The sequence below is a fragment of the Branchiostoma lanceolatum genome, chromosome 7 (assembly GCF_035083965.1).
Source record: "Branchiostoma lanceolatum isolate klBraLanc5 chromosome 7, klBraLanc5.hap2, whole genome shotgun sequence".
NCBI classification, from domain to species: Eukaryota; Metazoa; Chordata; class Leptocardii; order Amphioxiformes; family Branchiostomatidae; genus Branchiostoma; species Branchiostoma lanceolatum.
The window spans coordinates 12,203,431-12,227,051 of record NC_089728.1 but is presented as its reverse complement, the minus strand read 5'-3'; the positions used below and the strand labels follow the sequence as shown (position 1 = coordinate 12,227,051).

The following is a 23,621-nucleotide window of genomic DNA, read 5'->3' as shown; positions in this document are numbered from 1 at the left end:
GGTTCAACTGTGTTCATATGTCATTGGATTGTAAAACATTGAAAAATAATTTTTTTAACAACATGAAAAGAAGATGAAGTTGCGACAAAATTCTCCTTTCCTACTATCACCAGACCTGCCACTGACAGCATTATCTCCACGAAAATGTATTTGAAAGGTGGGTGAGATTTCGCGGCTCATTTTATTTTATCACCTTTTCATGACAAGTGTTGCAAGTAACGTTACATTTTATGAAGAACATGTTATCTTGCTTGTGAGAAAAATCATTTATCTTTGAAACGTTAAAAGGAGCGAAAAGATTAACGACCCCGAGCCGAAACGACTCATAATGTTTAGACTTTGACACTTCTGTAAGAAAGTCATGAGAAAGCAGACGACAGAATGTTTTGATCAGAATTCTGGCACGTGCGCGCGTTGCATGCTGGATATTCACTCCGAAACGCATGCGCCGATGTGCATTCCGCGGGGTCTGTTCACTTCTTTTCCGCTTCCGATATGTTTCCGCACATTCCAAGTTAGGCCACGTAGTCCCCATCTATCACGTCCCGTTCCGGCGGCACCCCGGCCTGTCAACCCCTGTCCCGGAACCACATGTGTACAGTCCGCCCGCCCGCGTCTCGTACAACACGTCACATTCCAAACATTCGGCGGAGATGTGTGAAAAGCGGCTTCGGTTTGCATCATGTCGCTGGAATGCGGCACAGATCCCTCCGCCGTAACCCGCCATTTTGGAGCGGGTCGTGAGATGGCGTTGTGAAAAGTTTGGGGAAATTTCGGAGGAACTTTGAGTGACTTGGACCGGATTTTCTGGGATTGTCGCGAATTCCGATCAGCATGGAGGATTTTGACGAGGACCTCGGGAGGGAGACGGACAAAATTCTGGAGGAAATGAACCTGTTTGAAGAGCCCCGCGGGTACGGGATCGCTCGGCTAGGCGACACGTCTGCGAGCGACCTGGCGTTCGAGCAAAAACGTGAACTGTTTGATCCCAGTCTGAAGAGGCAGCGGAAACGAGATAGCCGCGACAGTCCCTCTCCTTCCTCTCCGTACAGCCCCGAGGGACGGGGCAAACCGTACGGCAGCTTCCCGCTGCAGGTCGAGAGGGTGTTAGTCATGGACCCGGACCGGGACTACCGCCAAACCCCCCCTCCCGCTTCCATCCCGTCGCCAGGAGCGGTGCCAAGTTACGCGTCGGTGAAATCCAACTACTCTGAGGAGGGTCTACCAGACACCGGTCAGAGGAGAGGGGGCCCCCCTCAACAACAACAGCCACCCCCGCGTCAGTTTTCCTCTAACCAAGGGGGGAGGGCGAGCTACGAATCCAGTCCGCGCTCTAGTGCCAGTTTCGACTCTCACCATTCCAGCCCGAGATCGAGTGTCAGCGGGCAGTCACCAGGTGTCATGCCGCAACAGTCGGCGAGAAACGCTCTGCAGAATCACTCCCAAAGTCCGAGAAATGTCCAGCCGAACCACTTACAACAGCAACAACAACTACAGGGGGAAAGAAACTCTCTGCCGAACCACTCGGCGGCCCTGCACGATTCCCGGCTCTCCAGTCCGAGGTCTTCCTTGACGAGCTCCTCGCAGGACTCGCGACATTCGAGTCCGCGGTCCAGCTTCTCCAACCCGACCGTTGAGAAGTTCCCCTCCCCGCGGTCCAGCCTGGTCAACCCACCCGCCGAGAGGTACCCCAGCCCCAGGACGAGCCTGTCGGGCTTCGAGCACCATTCCAGCCCGCGCTCGAGCGGCGCCAGCTCCGACAGCCAGCACTCGAGTCCGCGATCCAGCCTCGCCTACCCCTCCCCTCACCCGGTCTCAAATTCCCGAGCGGGGCCCCCGACAGGGTGTGACCCAGGCCCTGTCTACAAGCATACCGGCCCCGCCGGGCCAGGCCTGCTCAGCACGGGGCAGCCCTTGGAGCCCCCCTCCCCACGGACTTCATCCCTCAACTACGATAAACACGGCCGGCCAAGCCTAGAAGGCAGGGGGTTCGCCACGGCACCCCGTCTTGCCGCCTCCACTACACCCACCGGCGGGTACGATGTCAAGCATGCGGGCCAAAGTAGCGGGGGGCCGGCTGGATATAGTCCGGCCAGGCCATACGGCACGGACACCGTTGTGGCCACTTCCGGGGCCGGCCAGGTACAGTACTCCACCCCGTACGGGCAGCAACAGCGAGCCGTGGCGGCCGGCAGTAGGGCCCAGATCGCCGCCAAGCCCAAGCTGCGATACGAGGTGACGCCACCGAGGGCCTCAGGACCGACATCCGCCGAGCTCAAGCTGGAGGCGATGACGAGAGAACTTGAGGGCGAACTTGACGATCTTCCACAGGGAGAGTACTTCGGTAAGTGTTGACAAGGGAAATCCAGGTTGTAAGACCAGCCTTGACCCTATCCCGACCTAACCATTTGTTGTCTAGTCCTTCGGCTTTGTTTTCCCTGTAAACATGTTTAACGGATGAACTCTTCAAAGAAGTCTGGATCACGTCTTTATGTGGTCCTTTTAGGTTTTTAACCTCCTTGTTTTTACTAGCGGTATACAACGGTTCGTATACAACACCGGTCACTTGAATTTTGGGAAGTCGTTTTTCAAATACCAACCACACCACATGAGAAGCCATACACTTCAACTTGATTAAGTCCAAAAACTTTGCTGGTAATTTGCATCTAGACCAACTTGCAACCAGTAAAACAACATTTTAGAAATACACATCATTTTCCCCGTATCACTCAGCAAGAATTTTACTTGTGAAATTTGGATGTCACCTTTGCCAAATTATGCAGTTATTAAATAAAATAAGACACAATGAGCGAGGGGAGTCCTGTCTGGTGCAGTAACTTCGATAGAACTGAAATATATGTTGTGAGGTGTGAAAGTGCTTATTGACAGGGTATCGTAGTGTGGTTAGCATGTTATAAGAAGGGATTACCCCTGGTGTGAAGGGTATTGTGTGTCCCGTTCTGGTCCCTGTGTCCTGGCAGATAAACGATTACCTAAAGGTCACCTGTGTTTTTTCTCTGTCATAGCCTGGTGACCTCAGATTATAACCTCAGATCATGGTCAGGAGATTGTCACATTCATACTAAATTCCATCATATGATTATGGTTTTCCTCTTTTTTCTTAGATTGCCTCTTTTGGCTGATTATGTACTTTTTATACTTCCAGTATTCTATTGGGTTGACATTCGCTTATCCAAGAAAGTTAATCCTTGTGAAATTTTGAAAGGCATCTGTAAGTTTTAGAGAAATCTATGGTTTTCCCAACAAGGAGTATTTGCTGACCTGTCTTGCTCAAATATAGCATTCTGTGTTTACCAAAAATATTTGCTATTGCCCGGCAGTGTCATGTACACTTATTTTCCCTTGTCCATTTGTTATGGCTGCAGTGTTAGCTTAGCTGCGGAGTTCCCCATTATTCCTGTACCTATTTCTCACCTTGTGGCTGGATAAACTCATCCATTGTCCACTGTTTCCGCAGACCCTTCAATAACTTGACATGACTGTGTTCTCGTTTCCTTGTCATCATTTTGTACACAAAGAGGATTAGGAAGAACCCAGTTAAGTTGACAAAGGAATTCAGGAGTAAGTGATATTGGAGACTGTTGTTGCTGGTACTGCAACCATACCTTATCCCACAAACTCCTTTATTCCCACTACACATCCAGATCTTGTATCAGGAAGTCCACATATTTATTGACACCGTCATGACCCAATGTATGCCAGAAATATAGCAAGTGATTGTTTTCGAAAGCATTTCTGTAGAATGCTGGGTTAGGGGGTGGGAAATGCAAGGCAAGAATTTTGAACAGGCAGTGAAATCACAGCAGTGAAAGGGTTGGTTTTGATGGTCTGTTGACAAGGGACAACAATTTGCATGGATTGCACAAACTGTTATTCTTGTCAAAATAAACAATCCTCCTTATAATGATAGATCTACAGGTCTTCTTGCTTTTATCTGTTTCATTCTGTCTCTACAAGTTTGTGAAATGTACTTGTGCATACTTATTATTTTCTCTCATTCAAAATTTTGTTTGGCCAGACAAATATCTTATTAAGTTATTTGACTTATGTCATGAATTGTATGAGATGTATGATAGGCAAACTGCTGATGATAAAATCCTCACCTCCTCAGTCAGCTCCTCTCAAAAATGACAGAAGTGTCAGTCAATTACTTTTTAAGTTACCAACCAACCAACCAACCAACCAACCAACCAACAAACAAACAAACTGTTGAAAATTATTTCAAAATGTATATTCTCTTTAACAGAAAGCACATTCCCTTTGATATAAGTCACCCTTGACATGATGAACCCTTGTAATGTTCATGACACCTGAACACACGTCTGACAAGTTTCCTCCCTAAAACTAGACATTTTCATTGTGTGATAGTGACATCATACATGTTTAGTCTAATTAGACATGTGACAGTAGCACCAGCAGCAACTTCCTGACGACCTTGCATGTTAGCTTTAAGCAGACCTACACTTAGACATTTTATGTACACAAACTGAAATAAATTTGAACTTTTTAAAAATGTTATAATAAATAAAGATATATCCATCTTTGTGAAGATGTAAAAATAAGCTGTACATGTATATCTTGTCAGAAGTTGGTGTTTGGAAGATAATCCTCCTTGCATATTGCAGGGGCGTGGGGTGTAAATCACCCCCATTAGCAGCTGGCAGGGAAGTGTGGGTTAATATGGTCCCCGGGGCTTCATTATCAGTAGTGTACACCACTTTCCACTCCAACCCAGGAGAACCAGACATGATTACTTTCCCTCTAGATTTCTCCAATAACAAGGACAAATGGGGTCATAACACTGGTGACATTCATCACCTTTCCTTTGGAGTGAGGGGAAATTTAGAATCAGTAACAAACATCTGTGTCTCACTGTAACTGTAAGTCTGAATATGTTTGGAAAGAAGTAAGGTTACTGTAGTGTAGACAAAATATGCTATTTCAAATGGCACATGCTGTTGAACTGTTGAACATCCTTCAAAATGATACCCTCGAAATTCGGAAAATCCCTTTTCGATTGTCATGTAATCATAATGCCCATTGTTTCATAGTGTCAGCAGTTAACCTTTCTGACAATTACATAACATTTCCCAGTATGTCTACATCACATAATGCTACTGCTTTGATTACAGCATACTCTGACCGAAAGGGTTTGTTCAAGACTACAACTGTATTTTTTGGTGAACCCAACAATGTTGAGTAGTTTTGAGGACATTCCTTCAACAGGAGAGTTTTGTAAAATCAGAGGCAGAGTAAAAAGAGAAACCACTGCTTTTGAAATGTACTCCAGTGAGCTAGGGATTATTTTATCATGAGAAAACTTGCAGACTTATAAAGACTATTTCAACATCTTCGCAGCAACCAGTTGATCTTGTCAGTTTTGGCTTCAAATTGAAAATCAGCCTTCTCTTATTGAATGGCAATTATAGGTATTGAATCGTGTTTATCCAATTTTGTTGGAAATACCTACTGTTACTCAGACAATATTGTCAGGAAGGGTGCGGTCTGTGGTCTTGGCTTGTATTGTCAAAGTGCCATTTGGATTACAAGTTTAACATTCCTCTTGTGCAGTGTAATGCGTGTACAGAAGGCCTGTTGTTCCTAATCCTATATTAAAATGATGTTCGAGACATGACCATGACATCTTGATATCACCATGGCAACTAGCTTTTACAAGTCTTTTTTTGTTTCCAAGGACAACCAGAAATAGCAAACATGCCATATTTTATGTCAATTATCATCTCAAAATGTACTGGTGCTTTATGTGCTGTGAACTCTGTCTTATATTTTGCTCATGTTCACCTTTTTTGTTGTTGTTGCATTTTATGGTAAGTAGGTTGAACTGTTTTTCCTGGCACAGCATAGACAGAGAGAACCCCCTCCGCCTGGAAGCTACAGAAGAAATATTGATAAACATTTATAATACGTATATATTCATAAAGCAGTCGGAAGTTATTGACATATATTATACCCTCCGTGTGGTCGTGTCAGCCATATGTCAGATGTCTGTCCATATCACCCATAAATAGGTAGGATTTATGGTCTGGAATTTTCACCCACCTCGTAGGGAGTGGGGGAATCCCTCTGTTTTAATCTGTCTGCGGCTCTCAGAAATAGCAACACTTTTTGGAGATGTAGCTCTGGAGACGGCTGCTTTGATAACATGTCGGACGTTGCATACTTGCCATTTTTACTGACCCCAGAAAGAGTGTGGAATCCACCAGAAAGGAAAGGGCAGAGTGGACCGGGCAGTTAATATGCTGAAACAAGAGCCAGTTACAGATGTCAAACTCATAACGGCACTATTCTTGGACCGGGGCTCCGTATATAGGGAGTGGGTAAAAGTACACAAAGTCCTGTGTTCGCAGAACACTCTAGCAAGTGATGTATCATGTAATTGTTGCCAAATCTCCCTCTGGGAACTAGAACGGGACAAGAAGAGTATCGTGTATGAACTGGTGTGTCATGTTGTTTTGCCCCCTGGGTTGGGTTGGTGCCTCCCATAGAATGTCAATTCACATGTCACATTCTCATGGTTGCTAGGCAACCAGGACCTGTGCCAGGGGTGTCGAGTTACCATAGCTGTGACATCAGAAGGTCAAAGTGAGATTGCCGACCCTATTTTGAGTGACGTGGCACATCGTTGTCACTATAACTTGGTTATAAAGTTATTTATAAAGTGGGTATATATTTATGGAGTGTGAGGTTACGTTACAGGTACAGATGTTAGTTAGATTATGAGTGAGCTCAGTACACCGTATAAGAACTTAGAATTATGCCAACACTCCAGATATGGATACAGATAGAACTGTTAAGGTCCGATTTTGCATTGTGTGAAATTCTACAAAAGTGTCAATTTAAAATCAGATTGGCACGTACAGCTTAAACGGTACAAGCATTTTGTATGTCTTCATTATATTCACATACGAGATTGCCTATATCATCTAGGGTTAATGTTTCATCAATGGGTATGAAATACAATGATGACATAGATATATGTGTGTTTGTTTCAGGTGAGTGCCATGCCTGTGGGAAGGCAGTGAATGGTGCCGGACAGGCGTGCCAGGCCATGGGAAACCTCTACCACACACAGTGTTTCGCCTGCTGCTCATGTGGTAAGTCAAACATCTCTTGGTGTGCAGAAGAAAGGTTTTTATGATGCTCATAATATGCAGGTTTTGAGAAATGTGACTAATGTGCTCAAAGTTCTTCCAATAAAGATGTAGAAGTAGTATCCATTATTATTTGATTATAATGCTGCTGGGGTCCCTGACACGGGTGGACAGCAGTCAGCTAGTCTACAACATACTGATTTGCTCATTATATTTTATTAATTATGACATTATGGATTATTAGTTAGTTGCTAGAGTTTGATAAATCGTGATACTAACAGTCTGTATGTTATTCCCTCCAGGGAGAACATTACGGGGTAAAGCTTTCTACAATGTCAATGGGAAGGTGTACTGTGAAGAAGACTACTTGGTAAGGAACTACAACCTTTGTAGGACCAGACTAAATGGTATTAAGTATTATGATTGAAATAAAAAGATAGTGCCTAAACAAGTGTAAATACAACCTCAGACACTCACTATGACCTTTTCGAAAAGCTGTGGCATGTCACTAAGTCTGTATTAACTGATTTCTATGCAATAGTACATAGAATTGCATTGGAGATTAACTCACAACACCATAAGCCATTTGTCTAGAAAGACCTTGTTGCAGAAGACACATTTGCTGAAGACTCTACGCACACATAGGTCATCTGTTCCACAGTTATATTGACTTGACTCTGTTTACCTCCACAGTACTCCGGTTTCCAGCAAACAGCCGAGAAATGTGTAGTATGCGGGCACCTCATCATGGAAATGGTACGTCCTGTGTCTATGTGTAATGTTTGCAAGGGCTGTTCCATTCAGAAGAGTTGAGGGGTTGGATGAAAGTGTAAGGGGGATTATTGCAGCATTCTTTGTAACAAGGGTATATCACTATATGGCACAAATATTGTTGTGCAGAGTTATGGCTTAGATAAGAATGTCCAGACACTGAACTAAAAAAACAGGCTAGGTACAACATTCAAAACAATAAAAGGACCCAAAAATTCAACACAAAAGGCTACACCTAATTCCCCCCTTTCCAGTATGTTCTTTTCTGCAATTGTTGGGATTCTGCAGTCTGGTTGGCTCTCAGTAATGATATGCCTGTGGTCAGGTAATAACAGCCCTTGTTGTTACGGGTCCGAGTGATTGCTACCCTTTTATCAGCTAAACAAAGGGGGGTTCAGAGTAGATGAGCCCCTGTGGAATTCCTAACATACCTGAACACGCAAGCATTGGCATTACAATATGGCCCAATTCCAGCAAATTGTAGTAAGGGTTACTTGCACTGTAATAATGCTTCAAAATCTTACATACACACACAAAACAATGCAGCAGATTCTTTGGGCTTCTACTCCATGCTGCTTTAACTTTGTGACACAAAGAAAGGTTATGTTAGAAATGTCAGACAATGCTGCTGCAATGACTTGTTGAGTTATTGGAATTTTTATAACTATCAGTGAGTTTAACCCTCTCCCTGCTGGGGTAGCCATTTAACACTAAATTTGCACTTGTATTGTGATTTAACCAGCAATGTGAAGGTTAGATACTTCTTAGACCTGCCAAAATTGATTACTTTGTAACTTTTGGAAAGCCCCTAGTTTCTTCCAACGCCTTAAGATTTTATGCAAAGGATCTGAGAAACACACTCACTCACTCACTATCCGGTTTATCATCTTCTTTGGACAAGGAATGGAATTGATATTGCCTAACTGTGATTATGCTTTGTTGTTACATTTTATTGCAGATATTGCAGGCAATGGGGAAGTCATTTCACCCCGGCTGCTTCAGGTGTACTGTGTGTAACGAGTGTTTAGACGGCGTTCCCTTCACAATCGATGCAGACAACAGGATATACTGTGTCAAGGACTATCACAAGTAAGATCCCTTATTTTTGTAGCCAGTGCTGTCTCCAGGACCTGTCCCTCCATCCTGGGACGGAAAGTTGCTTGTTGGGACAGAAAAACATTTCACCCTGTCCGTCCCCAAACCAGAAATTGATGACATGAAATTGATGAAAATGTATCTTCATAAGCTCAAAATGAGCAATTTAACAACGGAAATTCAAAACATTAGCTCAATGACCAAACAATGAGCAGGACGGAAAACAATTGAAAGCTGGAGACAGCCCTGCCTGATTGTCATCCTGTTTCATTTCCAGGCTCTACCTTCTTTGGTGAAGGTAGAGCCTGGAACTGAAATTGGATGACACTGAGGCTATTATTTTTGCAGACTTTAGGGGGGGGGGGGCTAACCTTCATCATCATCATCATAGTTCGTCCGGATTTACTCCGGTGAGATACAGTCAATAAAGTTGGGGTAACCTTGCCAGGTTTATTGTAAGGGTAAAGTGAAGAAATTATGGCTGACTTTCCGTGCCTACTATTTACGTTGACTATAGTATGATTAGCATTACATGTATTTGTATAATTTTCTGTGGGTAATGGAAAACGAGGTAGTTTTTTTACTTCCTACAAGGGAGGGAAAATATCACATTGGACTAGGCCTTCAGGTGGATATATAAGCTTGTTCAACTGTCCTGTAACCTCTGTCACCACAACTTTCATTTATTTTTTTTCCTGTTCTTGCTTTTTTCATAGGAAGTTTGCGCCAAAGTGTGCGAGGTGTCGTCTCCCCATTACTCCGGTAGAGGTATTCCACCACTTGGCTTCTGCTCTGCCCCTCGCTAGACCCCCTCCCATATCCACCCCAGTTTCTAGTTCTTACTACTGAACTGGCCCTGAAAACTCACCCTCCTTAAAATAGGACCCCTATTGCTCGATTCGTCGTTGGCTCGCTCGCGTAGGTGGCCTGCTCTTCAGCGATGGTAGACACGGTTCTGGTGCCGTTACTGACAATTACTCATGAATAATTAATGAGCTATACTTATTTTAGGTTAATTTGTTCTGAACCTAAAGTAACGATGTGAGACGTAACCTTATTGGTTGATAGCTTCCCAGCGTCCTTTGCGCTTTTGCTTGAGATGAGGTTCAGCAAACCCTCTGATTGGCTGTAGCTGTTTTGGTGGCGACGGCGCCAGAACCGTGTCTACCGTCGCTGAAGAGCAGGGCCCCTACGCGAGCGAGCCAACGACGAATCCAGCGATAGGGGTCCTGCTTTAAGGAGGGTGTGAAAACTCGAATCTGTCCTTGTCACAGTTACACTTGCCTCTGATATGTTTGCCTTCAACGACTTGAAAGGCAGTATCTGATTGGCTGAAAATGTGTCATTGTTTGAAAAGGGCCGAATTAAGACCGAGTCTTCAGGGCTATTTCATGCCTATAGGAATTGAAAACTGGTACTACTAGGGGAGGATACCAAACCCTGTAGTGTTGCTTTTCCTGCGTGCCCCTCAGTTAGTACTGTTGCCCCTACAACTACACTTAAGCAACCCTAATATCAGCTCAACTTGCATTGGGTGTATGAGGCCACTCTTTGGAAAGACAGCCAACTAGCAAATTTCATGAAAACTGCACCTCACATTTTTGCACACACATGAATACAATGTAGGATGCACACTGCACTAGTATATGTAGTACGTGCTGGTCAGAATCAAGTTGGATGAACAGGTTAAAGAGTTCAGGTACAACTGTACACTTGGCAAAACCCAGTATGACTTGTACTAAGGTCAAAACTGTGTTACGCAGTGTTTACTTTTTGTGCCTTTGTGTGACCTTGGGAAACTCACATTTAGCGTGACGGGCGCTTTTCATGGAGGTCAAGGGATCAAACAATTCAGCACAAATGTTTATAAATCATGGTGTCAATATCTATGAATAATGTTTTCCAAATTTGTTCAGATTTCTCTTGATTACATCTTGAACACAACACAGTTTGACACAACAAAACACAATATTTCTCAGTTGCTTATAAAGCTATTAAAGTATTTGGAGTTATATTCTTGTCATTGAAATTAAGACTACCCAGCAAAAAGCTAGTGACAACGTTCCTCTCAGTGTCCTTCCACTTTCATGATGTTAGAACCATCCAAAATATAAACCAAATGCTGTCTATCTGTGTTCTTGTGCAAACAGTACATTCTAATTTGCCGCTCTGATATGTATCTGTCACAGTCAAAGTCTAATGCATCATAAGTTGTCAAAATTCTGCCAACAATCAAACGTTCCATGTCTCAGTTACACTACAATGTTTTTTCCATAGGACGCAGAAGTACCTCCCAACTTGAAGGAGATTATCGTCTCGGTAGATGTCAGCTCTTTATTTCTCTATTTGGTTCTTGGCTTTCTCGCTGCGTTAAGGAAAACTGGCCTGCTGTGTGCGCCTCCTCCTTTATAAGCGTAAAATCTTAAGGTGACATTTGAGTTAACGGAGAAAAAGAAAGCTCTCTCAATGCTTTGTTAAACTTCTTTCCAACTTGATTTTGTGCCAAACTCTATGCTTGTAAATATGAGTAAAGGCAATATAATCATTGGCTTGCAAATTAAATGTGCCCTTTGTGTAAGCTTGCTCTGTGCTTCGTTTTTGAATGCTGCAGATAACTTTGGGAAGAAATGGGAAACTGTCAATTACTCTTCCTCACTCTAAATGGTGCCCTTTTGGTTTACTGTGGCATAGAGTCTACATGGAGTGCTAAAGCTTAAAGGGAAGGGGATCAAGAAAAAATCACACACTTTCCAAGCTAACACATTCAAACAAATTAATCTTCTGTGTCATTTGTCAAGGTCAAGGCCGATGAGGACACTCTTGCTGCCCTGTGTTAACACCAACTCAAAGTCTTGCTGCAAAGACTTTTCTGCATTATCGCGGTAACTGCTTTATGTGTAAGATCTATTTGCTTTTAAGTTATTGTGAGTCAACCTTGTGTTCTCTTCTGCCAGGGGAAAGACGAGACGATAAGAGTGGTGTCCATGGACAAAGATTATCATATAGAATGCTACAGATGTGAAGTAAGTGTTCCAACTTTCTTTTGAGAACAATGTCATTGGTATTATACTAGTAAGATGGGAGACATATAGATCTTTTTTTGATAAACCAATCAGGCCAAAGATCTAGTCATCAGTGGAGATCCTTTTGTGAACTGTCTTTTCTGACGCTACGTACATTTGTATAAAGATTGCATGTCAAGGGAGGAGAGCAGAAGATGTTACCCATGTTTTGACTGACATGTTAATGTTGCCCCTCAAGACTAATGTTACCCATATCATGACTGACACAAATCATTGTTACCCTGCAGGACTGTGCGTTACCATTCAGTGATGAGGAGGGCAGAAGATGTTACCCTTTGGAAGGTCACCTGTTGTGTCACGACTGCCACCTGGTCAGGCTAGAGAGGATGAAGAGAAGACCACAAGTCACTGAGTTATGAAGGAAATCCCAAGAAAACAACCTGGCAGCTCGTAGTTCCTTGTAGGGAAGCCTTCCCTAGTGCAGGAGAGAGTCGTTGTTGAAGGAATACAGACTATGGACTAGAAGTGCCTTTACCTGTGCCTTTCCTGAAACCTGGTGCCATGTTCAATGTAATTGTAAACAGGTACAACCCAATCATGAATCATAGTCACTTAAAACAACGGAGAACAAACAATGACGATGATGGGAGTATTTTAAACTCTTGACGCTGGATTCTGCAGAATTACCTGTAACGTATAGCGTGTATCTCGTCAGACTTGGCATAGGCTGTGCCTGCACTCCGATAATCAACACAGATGGTTGGCTGCAGCAAGTGTTGCAGGACATGCTATGGAGTTGCCAGTTCTGGTGTTGACTTACAGGCAGAGAGACTCCGGCGCTGTGGTTGTTGAGAGATGTAGATGGTAGATAGGAAGAGCAGGTTGTTCTGGACATTATGTTACACAAAACTGTGTACCTGCTAAGTGTCATCTGGGGTGGAACTGGTGTTGTGCCATCAAGGCGGCACGGCCTATGGAAGTTTTACCTAGTATGTTGTTGCAGGGCAGGCAACACGAGAAATAAACCAGTCCCCCCACTTTAGTCAGTCTCTTAGAAAAGTTGATAAATGGCTAGTTTACAGCAAAATGGCTAGATTTATTGTGTGTTTAATTTTGGTACAGCTCTACATAAACTTAGGCCTACCTTGCAAACAGAAACGGGAGGCCTGTCGTGGACCAAATCTGCACATAATGTAAACGCTGCATTTTTGCCATGCCCAAAAACTCATGCCATAGCTGTCAGTGCACGTCAGATATGATGCTGGTCACTTAAGAGTTGGATGAAAGATATTGTAATTGTGTAAACCAATTAAATCGCTTGATATTTTGCACTGTTTTATTGGTTAAAGCTGCAGGTGCTGCAAAAAAAAGGTTGCATTGTTATCTATACAGGGTATGTTGTTAGTCTTTTAAAGAAAGGCAAGTTGCTTTGTCAAAGCTTCAATTAAAGCACTAGGGAGGTACATTAATACTCATATCCATGTTAACATGCTCACTTGTGCTTTATTCATGCAGTAGATAGATATGTATGTACTAAACCGTCTAGTGTTTTTCATATTTTGTAACTGTTATATGTTGTTGATGTTGAGTCAGTATGGCTGCCAAGTTTTGTGTAATTGCCTTGGAGTAAAGCAGAGAATTGCTGCTTTTATGTGTAGAGTTGTATTATTTTTACAGAGTATATTTTATGCTGGTCTGTACCATAGCAAAATATGTGTACTGAAAAATTCTTACAATTCTCTGAAGAGTTGATTTGTATGTGAGGGAAGACACAGTGCTTCACTCCTAGTATTAGCTATAAACATAAGGAAGCTTGTGCGTTTTGTACCATTATATGCCACTTGTTCTGTTGATTACCCTGTTCACCCCGTTGATAAATATGTACTGATCCAAAATTATGGAAAAGACACATGTTGTAGGCCTCCAACACATATATTTTACATTTTAGTTATGTTGATCTCTGACATCCTGCTGTATAGATAGGTTTATGAAGTATGCAAAATGTTGGACTGTAGGGGTGCTCAGGATGATTTAGGTAAAAAGTGCTGTCGATACACGTGACAGCAAATGCTGCAATTGTTGCATGTATCATAGGGCAAGCTAGATAGGAAGAGAGGTCAGAAAAACAAATTAAACCGTGAAAAGAGATTGTGGTCTGTTCTATCTTAAGATAAAGGAAGGGTAGACAGAATATGTTAGTACATTGTACTAGTACTGTATGTGATGCTTTCGTTTATGGTACAGCCTGTTCCTATTCTATACTTATAGCACATGTTTAGTTAAGGCTACACCAAGTAATTTTTATGGATGACGTCCTTTGAAGACCCCAAATCTAATACGAGAGCGCAAAAAAAAAACAAGAAGGGCCGAAAAAAACAAGATGCCTAGATTTGAAATATGATAGTCGACGACACATGTTAGGACACAAATTGAATGAGAGAACACAGTGTAACAACTAACAATTATTTTATTCATGATGAAAACAGCAATAATTTGAATTAATCAGTTGAAGTTGAACAGCAGTTGTTGTCCTGTCCTGTTTCTTTCCATTTGCTGCACTGTCGTAACTCTTTGGTCATAGTTACAGGAAGCGGAATTTCTTTTTCTGCGAACAGACCAAAATCAATGCGCGTGCGGACGTCATCCATAAAAATTACTTGGTGTAGCCTAGCAAACATAGGGGCCCCAATTAGAATTACTGCCTGACCCTTGTTTTCACCCAACTTGCATGTTCCTGCCAGATTGTGCGAGAGCAGATTTTGCAATGGCACTGGGGTTTGGAAAGGGGTCTTTTTGTTTACTTGAAATCACTTTAAAAGGGCTTTCTGGGTTATATCATTATGTTCTCAGATATGAGCCAAACAATGCTGGTTAAAGCACCATTGAAGAAAGTAAAAAAATTATTTGAAAATATGATCGAAATCAACGTTGTCAATTAAAAATTGTTGCAGACAGCTTGTGCAAATTTTAACAATGTTACAGTGTTACCAATGTCAGACATGTATATAATGCAGTTCCTTCGTGAGATGCTAGAGGGCACTGCAAGACATGTGACGCATATGTCTACTTTCCCTGGGTTTTACCACTTTGAAGTTTCCCCACGAATTCCAAGACTTTGCAGTACCACCTACATAGAACGAAACGTATAAAATCCACAATACAGAAGTAGCTAGAACGCTTTAGCGGCAAATACAGACAGGTTTGCTCCTAAGTGTCAACATTCTGGTGGAGACAACACTAACATTGGCTTTAGGCACTAAATTCTTTGCCATTGATAAAGTTTGGCTTCATTTGAACTTCCATGGCTTATGTGTAACGTTACTTGATTTGAGCAACAGGAATGATTAGTGAAACTACATCTATAATGTCTTAAATGATGAGATAAACGATGGAAAGAAACGGAAGAAGACAGATCTCTTATGAAAGATTCTCATACGAACATTCTCAGATGAAAATAAAACGCAAATCATAAGTTTTCTCGTTAGTTTTGGCTCCAGATTTTCGGCGGTCACTAACGTTATAGTAAGGTGTAATCTTTTTATATTTCCTGAAAAGCTGGATCTTCGTAGCGTTTTTCGGTCGTGCACGGTGTTGGTCTTCCTGGTGACGGATAAACGGCCTTGATTTACCCGAATCGTGCATTCAATGTGCGTTTTGGGTGGTTTCGCAGCATCGGGGATCGCGGAAAATGTGTTATCACGATTTTTTTTTTTCTTGCTCACAGAATTGCCGTATCAGTCATTATCCTATGTCATTTACGTTCAGCGGCTTTGGAAGAATGCCCCCAAAATAGTAGTTTATCACTTTATGGGTGAAAAAGTGCTGTGAATGATGTTTTTTTTACAAAAGTATAACTTTTCCACAGAAAATGTCAACTGAGCCTGTCGGTCAGTGCAATGTCCTTGGTCAGTGGCAAGGCACCATATCCACGGAAATTTTGGTGAAGCGCTAGCGCCTTTCTGGCTGATCGGCCCCGAATCGTAAAAAAAACCCAACTCCGAGCCAAAGCTGGTGTCCCTACTCTTCAAGCAGAGGTTGGTGGAGAAGATTGTGACCTTTTTATCACATGCCCCGTTTTTTATTCTTCCCCACCAACCTCTGCTTGGATGGAAGGTGTGCCCTGGGCACGAGAGCCGCCCGTGCATGCTGGGAAGACCGTGACGTCAAGGGTGGGATTGCAGAGGCGAATCATCATGGCGGACACCAGGCTGTACGATCTGCTCGGAGTTCCTGCTAACGCGTCGGACTCGCAGATCAAGAAGGCAAGTCCTTGGTCTAACTTAAGATTAATTTGCTGATAAACGTATCACGAATAGTTTTGGTGGATTACAGTGCCGTACAGATCGTCTGTAGTCCGTGGGAAGCTGGTTGCCGTGCGACACCGGCCGGCCTGCGCGTTTTTCTCTCCCCCATTCTAGCAATTTCTGTGGAACATTTCCGGCGTACTTCTGGCATGTTTAACCCGCGTAGTGGCGTGATCTCATCGGCGATTAGGTAAAAAAGCATATTTAAAGGTAATCTGGAACTGGAGTTGTTAGAAAGTTGGGTCAATGAAGTTTGGAACGATTGATACATGTTCGAAAAATTGTGGTTTCCGTTTTACCCCAAGCCAGGTCAGTGTGAACTTGTCTGGACCCAACGACCGACTGATCCATGATTTCCTTGGTCTCATTAGTTTTCCTGAGATTACAGCATCACCCAGCCCTGTACCAAGAATGTAATATATTTCCTAGCTTTATGGAATTTAAAACTGATAAAAGACAGTGATAATTTGGAATTGAAGGGTAAAATAATTTTGGACAGGCTCCTAAGTAACGACCACATGCCCTCCCCATCCGGCATGGGACAAAAGAGCGCACATGGGCCGTTAGTTTCAGTTGTAACGGCGATCGAGTCAGTTTTATTTTTGGTACGTGCAACCACTGTTTTAAGGACCCTGGTACTTTATTGTTGCCGGAAATATTACAAATTATGTCAGGCCATTTCTTAATCAAAGTTGCCTCTAGCCCCCCACCCCACCCATGCTTATGACATCGAGCCTGTCTTGGTCATGTGACATGACTATTTCTTTCACATGATCAACCACTGGACCACAGCGTTATTTTGTGACAACCAGGCTTTAATATCCTTTATATTTCTCATAGCCATATTGTGTTTTTGTTTTATTTTCTCAGGCGTACCACAAACTGGCCAAGGAGTATCATCCAGATAAAAACCCAGAGCATGGAGAGAAGGTATAAGTCATATATGAACCTTCATAGTACTAGTATATCCGTATTCGGTAGTCGGTGTTAGATAGATACAGTGTTTTATAGATATTGTTACTGGTTTCCCAGGCACGCAGCAGATAATACTATAGCAAACTATGTGACTTGTCCAGTTTAAGTTGTTTGAAGCCATCTAATGAATTACCTTGTTTGATGATCATGAGTTCTTACCACTCCCTACAATGTTTTTATGAAAACAAACTCTTCTGTGGACCCAAACTCTGCGAAGATAACTTTTTTCTTTTATATTAATCATATATATATATGTATAATCTCCTACCTTTTCTCCTATATATATTATGATTGGTAATTTGGTATAGTAATACAGGCATTTCATGTAATGTTCCTAACTAGTGTATGTTGGGTTTTAGGGGCTATTGTTTTGTGTTGGGTCCCAAACTAGCCAAGGTGAGTGAAAAGAGCCATAGGAATCTTTCGATTCTAGGGGTGAAACTGGAATTGTTGTATTCCTTGTTTCGTTTTCACTTTCAGTTTAAAGAGATCAGCTTTGCATATGAAGTGCTGTCCAATGCAGAGAAACGAGAGACTTACGATCGCTATGGACTGGATGGACTGAAGGAAGGGGCCGGTGGCGCGGGGGGAGGTATGTACTATTAAAAAGTTGTCACAGCCTGATATGGAAGTGGAAATGTTTAAGCTGGTTGTTTCTTGAGTTTGTAAGTTTCACTTTTGAGCAGAGTATTCTGAAAACTGACAGCAGTTTTGACAACCATTTATCAGATCTATTTGTATGCCATATGTTTCTTCAACCTGGTAACATTTATATTTTGTCCCTTTTCAGCGGAAGACCTGTTTTCACACATCTTTGGAGGGGGGCTGTTTGGGATGGGGGGATTCGGGGGCATGGGAGGGGGGCGCCGACGGGGACCCAGAAGAGGAGAAGACATGATTCACCCTCTTAGGTAAGTTTGTGTATGTGTGTGTGTGCATAATTGCTGAATTTATGTGTGTGTGTGTCAGTGTCTGCATGTATTGATATATGGATTTGTGTGTGTGTGAAAAAACTGCAAAGAGTTAATTAAATGTAATGCCAATGACATATCCTTAGTAACCAGATTTCTATCTTGTATTTCAGAGTTTCTTTAGAAGACCTGTACAACGGCAAGACAAGTAAATTACAACTCAGTAAAAACGTCATCTGCACTAGATGCAGAGGGTAAGTATTGTCATGGCTTGTTAAAAAAGATAGGTCCTTTCTTATTCATGCTTTACTTTTACTTATTAATGCTGCAAAAACAAGTAGTATCAGTCAACAAGATACTGTAAACCTTTCAGGGTTGTATTGTTTAAAAAACAGAATGTTGGAGTATGGCAGTTTCCGCCTGATTCGTCTCATAGGGTGACGGCATGAAGTCTTCTAACTAGCAATTATTTTCCAGACAAGGGGGCCGACCAGGCGCTGTCCAGGCCTGCCGCATATGTCAAGGTCGTGGAGTCAAGGTCACCATCCGGCAGCTCGGACCAGGCATGGTGCAGCAGATGCAGTCAGTCTGCTCCGACTGTAACGGAGAGGGTGAGTTCTGGGGTTCAGGGGTGGGCCCAGCAAATTCATGTACAAAGTACAATACTGTCAATAGAAAAGGGCAATAGAAAATGGGACCCACCTGTAGAACTTATACTGCATGAATAGTTATTGGGTAAAGATGGAACTCAGCAGGTTCATGTCATGGCAGTGGAGGTTGAGTTTGTCCAAACAGCAAGCAAAAAGGAGGAAGTTGGTCTTGTCAAAGCTCATTTGGATACAGTCACTGATGAAGTGGGTGGCAATGGCGATGATGATAACTTTTATATGAAAATGATGAAAATATTTTCATTTTGGGAAAATCAGAGCCACAGCTTTTGTCACCTACAAATTTAAACTGTTATCATGCTTTCTGATAAAAGACAGCACATTTGTCAAAATTTCAGAAAGTTTGTATTGCCATGCAATTTTGTATTCAAATCAAAAGTGCTTTTTAATTGCAAGCAACCAGTGTGAAAGTCACAAAGAATGGAAGTAACAAGTGTTTAACTTTAATCTATCTTTGCATATTATTACCTCCAGGAGAGATGATCAACGCTCGTGACCGCTGCACCGCCTGTCAGGGCAAGAAGGTCGTGAAAGAGAGCAAAATTCTGGAGGTTCACATCGACAAGGGCATGAAGAACGGACAGCGCATCACCTTTAGGGGGGAGGGCGACCAACAGGTGGGTTGTACCACTAGGCGGGGGAGGACCCAGTAAACTTTCTTTTACATTGCAGTGTCTTTATATCTGTCATTGTGTAGAAAGTTAACACGACATTAAATAAACCATAAGATATTGTTCCTGAATTTCTTTTCATGTGTTTAAATTAGATTTAAAATGACCTGTTTCTAATGCCGCCCCCAGCCTTCAGTGGAAGCCGGTGACATCATCTTGGTTTTACAAGAGAAGGATCACGACAGATTCCGTCGCGACGGTCCCGACCTCTTCGTCACGCACACTGTCGGATTGATGGAGGCGCTCTGTGGCTTCACACTCAACGTTAAGCATCTAGACGGGAGAAATTTGGCTATAAAATATCCCCCAGGTTCTGTGATAGAACCAGGTATGTGATCAGGCTGTGTATTTGTGCTTCAATTATGATGCAAATTTGTTTGATTTTGATGATCTACCTGATCAAACTGCACATGACCTTACACAAGTGTGTCCTGTTGTTGATGTTTGTTGTGATGTTGTTGCAGGCTGTATCCGGGGGGTTGTCGGCGAGGGCATGCCGATCTATAGGAACCCATTCGAGAAGGGAAACATGTACATAAAGTTCGACATCAAATTTCCAGAGAACAATTTCGTTGATGAAGCAAAAATGAAGGTGAGTGACCCTACACTTGACATCCTCATGTGTCTGGGTCTGAAAGAGCTGTGTACAATTCATACCCGTAACAAATCACTTTGTGAACTTTGACCCAGAGTGGCTGTCAAACTATTAGATGAACTTGATATTTGGACACTCTGTTAAGCTCTCGTGTCCATTTTCATCTTCCACATCACTAATAAATGGTGTTTTCCCACCAGGCCCTGGAGGGACTGCTGCCGCCGCGCCCCACCATGCCCCACCCCGCGGGAGAGGTGGAGGAAGTCGACCTCATGGAGTTTGAGTCGACCAGGGGAGCGCCCGGCGCCAACAGCCGGGAAGCCTACGATTCCTCGGACGACGACGACGGCCCAAGGGGGGCCAACGTTCAGTGTGCGCATCAGTAGCGACGCTGTCATGGCAACACTGCTCCTGTACCAGCATGTACTTATAGAGGCACACCCTGAGCACCTATTGTAGCTGATGTCAGAAGAGTGGAGAGGGGTTGTTGTTACTACTTGGGCCACATGAACTTGATTTTGTGAAGAAGGGTCTGTTCACGCATTGATTTTAGCCCGTTCCTTAAAAAAAAAATTATTAGCTTGGTGTCTTGTTAATAGATGGGCAGTGAGCATATTTGTGAGCCTTCATAAAAGTATCACAGAGTCAAAAATACAGTCAAACCTAACAACCTTTTCATATGGATCACCTGACCATTGTGGTCATGTTTTGGTGGTCCCTTAGATTGACCAGCTTCCTCTTTATAAGTGCCCACCTTCAGTTGTTACTACATTAGTTTGACTGCTAGACTGTGTTTGGTAATTGTCTTGAAACTGTTTGAGTATGTGTTATGAAACAAATTTCCCCCCGACCCACACTTTACCATGATAAAATCAAGATTATGTGGCCTAGGTAACAGTCCATGCTGCACATACATGTACACACACATGCCCAGTCAGTATGCAGCATGGCTACTGTACTTGTCATAATGACAGTTTTAGACCCGCACTTGTGAGAATACTACTAGTAAACTAATGGCTGCTTATACAGTTGTGGGGTTGCAAATGCTTGCAATCCAGCAGATATGCATAGACTAGTATTGTGGGTAAATATTTCAGATTTACCTAATGTATGAGTACACAATGATCATGTACAGTTGTTAATAATAAATAGGTATCCCGGATAGAAACAGCTTAGGCTGAGTGTCATCCTAGTTAGTCCAGGCTTTCCCTTCACTTCAAAAGCCTGGAACTAACTAGGATGACACTCAGGCTAGGAACAGCTCAGCAGGCAATGCAAAACACTTCCACGGAGTGAGTGAATTGTTTGTTATTTTGTCTCAATTTCAAAATATTCCCACTTTCATGTACACTCAACCACAGTAGTCACACCTTGGGCCATACCATTGGAATGACTCGGTCCTCAGCCAAACATCGCTATCGTCTCAAATTGTAATGCATCAGGGATGATTTTAAGCCATTTTCTGTGGTCGTGGGGATAAAAGAAGACATTGATGTTACATTGTAATAAACATATAGTGTACATACGTGGCCTCTCATCATATAGACCTTAAGTTAACATGTGTATGAGTTCAAGCTCAATGTTCATGGTTTGTCCAAGTTGAAGTTGCCTTACAGATTTTGTTTATATACGGTATTGAGCTGTATGTCTGCATCTTCCCTGTGTTAGGTATAGTCTGCTTGCATAAAACCATATATCCATGTCCATTAAAAGAGTGGTGTTTCAAAACTTAACCATGAATGTGTATGTAGTACATTGTGTCACCATGGTAACCATTTCCATGGTGATGTGTTTCTCTGGAGACGTGTGAACCCATGTTGTGCTGCCATTACCCTGCTATATGTTTGAGGAGCATTATGGTAATACTAGCTGCTTTTGTAGCATGTATTTTTCTATGCCTTTATGTCAAAATAGATAAAACATTAATATCACCAGTGTGTTCTTGTTCTTTCATGCACACCAGTACTTCGCATTGTAAGATATCTGAGAAAATGTCAGTTTGCAGTGCTTGTACCACAACATAAACTTTGTGAAACTTGGTACGGCTTTGTAGTTTGTGTTAATGCTAGCTCCACTTGCATTTAGCTTGTTTGTTTTCTGTGAGGACCAGGAATAGTATTGGAGTGGCCCAAAGGAGACATTACTACCAAAATTTGGGAACAAACATGTAATGTCTGAATAGTGTACAACGTATGAGTTGAGTCAAGTATTATTGCATCTTGTTGTACACCAATAGTTCAGGGGAAAAGATATTACGTTGATGTTATTGTACTTTTGTTGTTATGATAGAATGTAGGCTAAGTTTAACTTAAACTGTGTTGTCTTTGGCAGCAAAATACAAAGAGGTTCTAAATCCCTCTTGAAATGTACAAAATGAAGGGGAGTTCCTTTATCCTTGTAGGTTTTGATTTTGTGTCCTTTTTCCACGTTAAACTAACTTCTTGGTGTATTGTCAGACTATTACAGTATGTATGATATGTACAATGGAACATTATAGTTGCTTATTATGGCTGCCACTGGAAAGAATTTCCTCAAGAATGGACTTCATTTATGAATGAATAAAAGTTGTTTTACCACCAAAATAAAGCCTGAAAATGTCCCCACAAACCACAGTTTTTAGATAGCTCTTATCACATTGACTCTGAAAAAACACTGAAGTTGACAAACATTCTATTATAATGTATATCTGAATGCACAGTTAAACTTCCATTGTAAAGCCATACTTAGCAGTAGCCTCCTTTGCAGGCTTCCCGGGCAGTGCCAACCTTTATAAACAGCAGTATCTATTTTTGTTATGATCCTATATACTACAAGTTCGGAAAGACTCAATGGGTGATCCAAATTGGATTTAAAGTGGCTAGTATGTGATACATCATTTCAATGAAAGGTGGTTAGGAGTATAATGTTGATTTGAAGTCATCACCCAAAATCTACCCATCTATGTTGGTTATAGAGAGGGTGAATTTAGAACTCAATTTGGGTTCATGTATTGCAGGAGACATTTGAGCTTGAGTGTGATCTCAATAATATACACAATCTCATTATGATTCTGTTGGAAAAAGTGGTGAAGGGTCCCCAGGGGTGAGGGAACTTCTGATCCCCTAACCCAACATCTACTTGGAGATTACCAAGGTCTTCCTCTTTGTCAAAGACCACATACTAGTAGTTTTAACTAAGTAAAACCCTAGCCTGATCAAAAGTGGGGGATGTATGGGCTCCTGCCTGGTGAAGGGAGGGTGGCTTGTGAATAGCAATTGCTCAATGTGCAGCATTTTTGTAAAAAAAAACTGTTTAAAATGCTGGAAGAAAAATTGTAAGTGCTTTATACAGTTACTGCAGCTGTTTTAACAATGCCGTTAATACATCATGGATATGTCTTGTTCTGTACCTGAGATTGTCCCAAAGATAAGTTCATGTCAGATATTCGCATTTTTGTTACTTTTGTTTGTATGCTTGCCATAGTCCAGTGCAGTAT

At 42.3% G+C, this 23,621-nt stretch overlaps 3 protein-coding genes across 8 annotated transcripts in view; 2 read left to right on the top strand and 1 right to left on the bottom strand.

Moving 5' to 3' along the window:
• LOC136439367 (dolichyl-diphosphooligosaccharide--protein glycosyltransferase subunit DAD1-like) overlaps positions 1-23,621 on the bottom strand; it is a 119,083-nt gene that overhangs the window by 56,173 nt on the left and 39,289 nt on the right. The gene's annotated exons all lie outside the window — the stretch shown is intronic.
• Positions 387-13,279, top strand: LOC136439356 (Wilms tumor protein 1-interacting protein-like). 6 transcript variants are annotated; one of them, XM_066434745.1, is made up of 9 exons: positions 391-2,344; positions 7,035-7,136; positions 7,436-7,503; positions 7,827-7,889; positions 8,863-8,993; positions 9,716-9,761; positions 11,277-11,318; positions 11,954-12,022; positions 12,310-13,279. In XM_066434745.1, the coding sequence occupies exons 1-9, from the start codon at positions 835-837 to the stop codon at positions 12,439-12,441; spliced, it is 2,163 nt and encodes a 720-aa protein (XP_066290842.1). In that variant the 5' UTR covers positions 391-834; the 3' UTR covers positions 12,442-13,279. The 6 variants fall into 6 exon arrangements, 4 of the variants coding, with proteins under 4 accessions (XP_066290842.1, XP_066290841.1, XP_066290845.1 ...); XM_066434744.1 differs by having other exon boundaries at positions 9,716-9,767; XR_010756513.1 differs by lacking the exon at positions 9,716-9,761 and having other exon boundaries at positions 387-2,344; positions 12,310-12,356.
• LOC136439360 (dnaJ homolog subfamily A member 2-like) lies at positions 16,152-22,732 on the top strand. Its single transcript, XM_066434754.1, has 10 exons — positions 16,152-16,284; positions 17,197-17,256; positions 17,782-17,893; positions 18,092-18,212; positions 18,386-18,466; positions 18,690-18,823; positions 19,355-19,497; positions 19,681-19,879; positions 20,016-20,143; positions 20,347-22,732. Exons 1-10 carry the CDS (start codon positions 16,216-16,218, stop codon positions 20,530-20,532), a joined length of 1,233 nt encoding a protein of 410 aa, XP_066290851.1. The 5' UTR covers positions 16,152-16,215; the 3' UTR covers positions 20,533-22,732.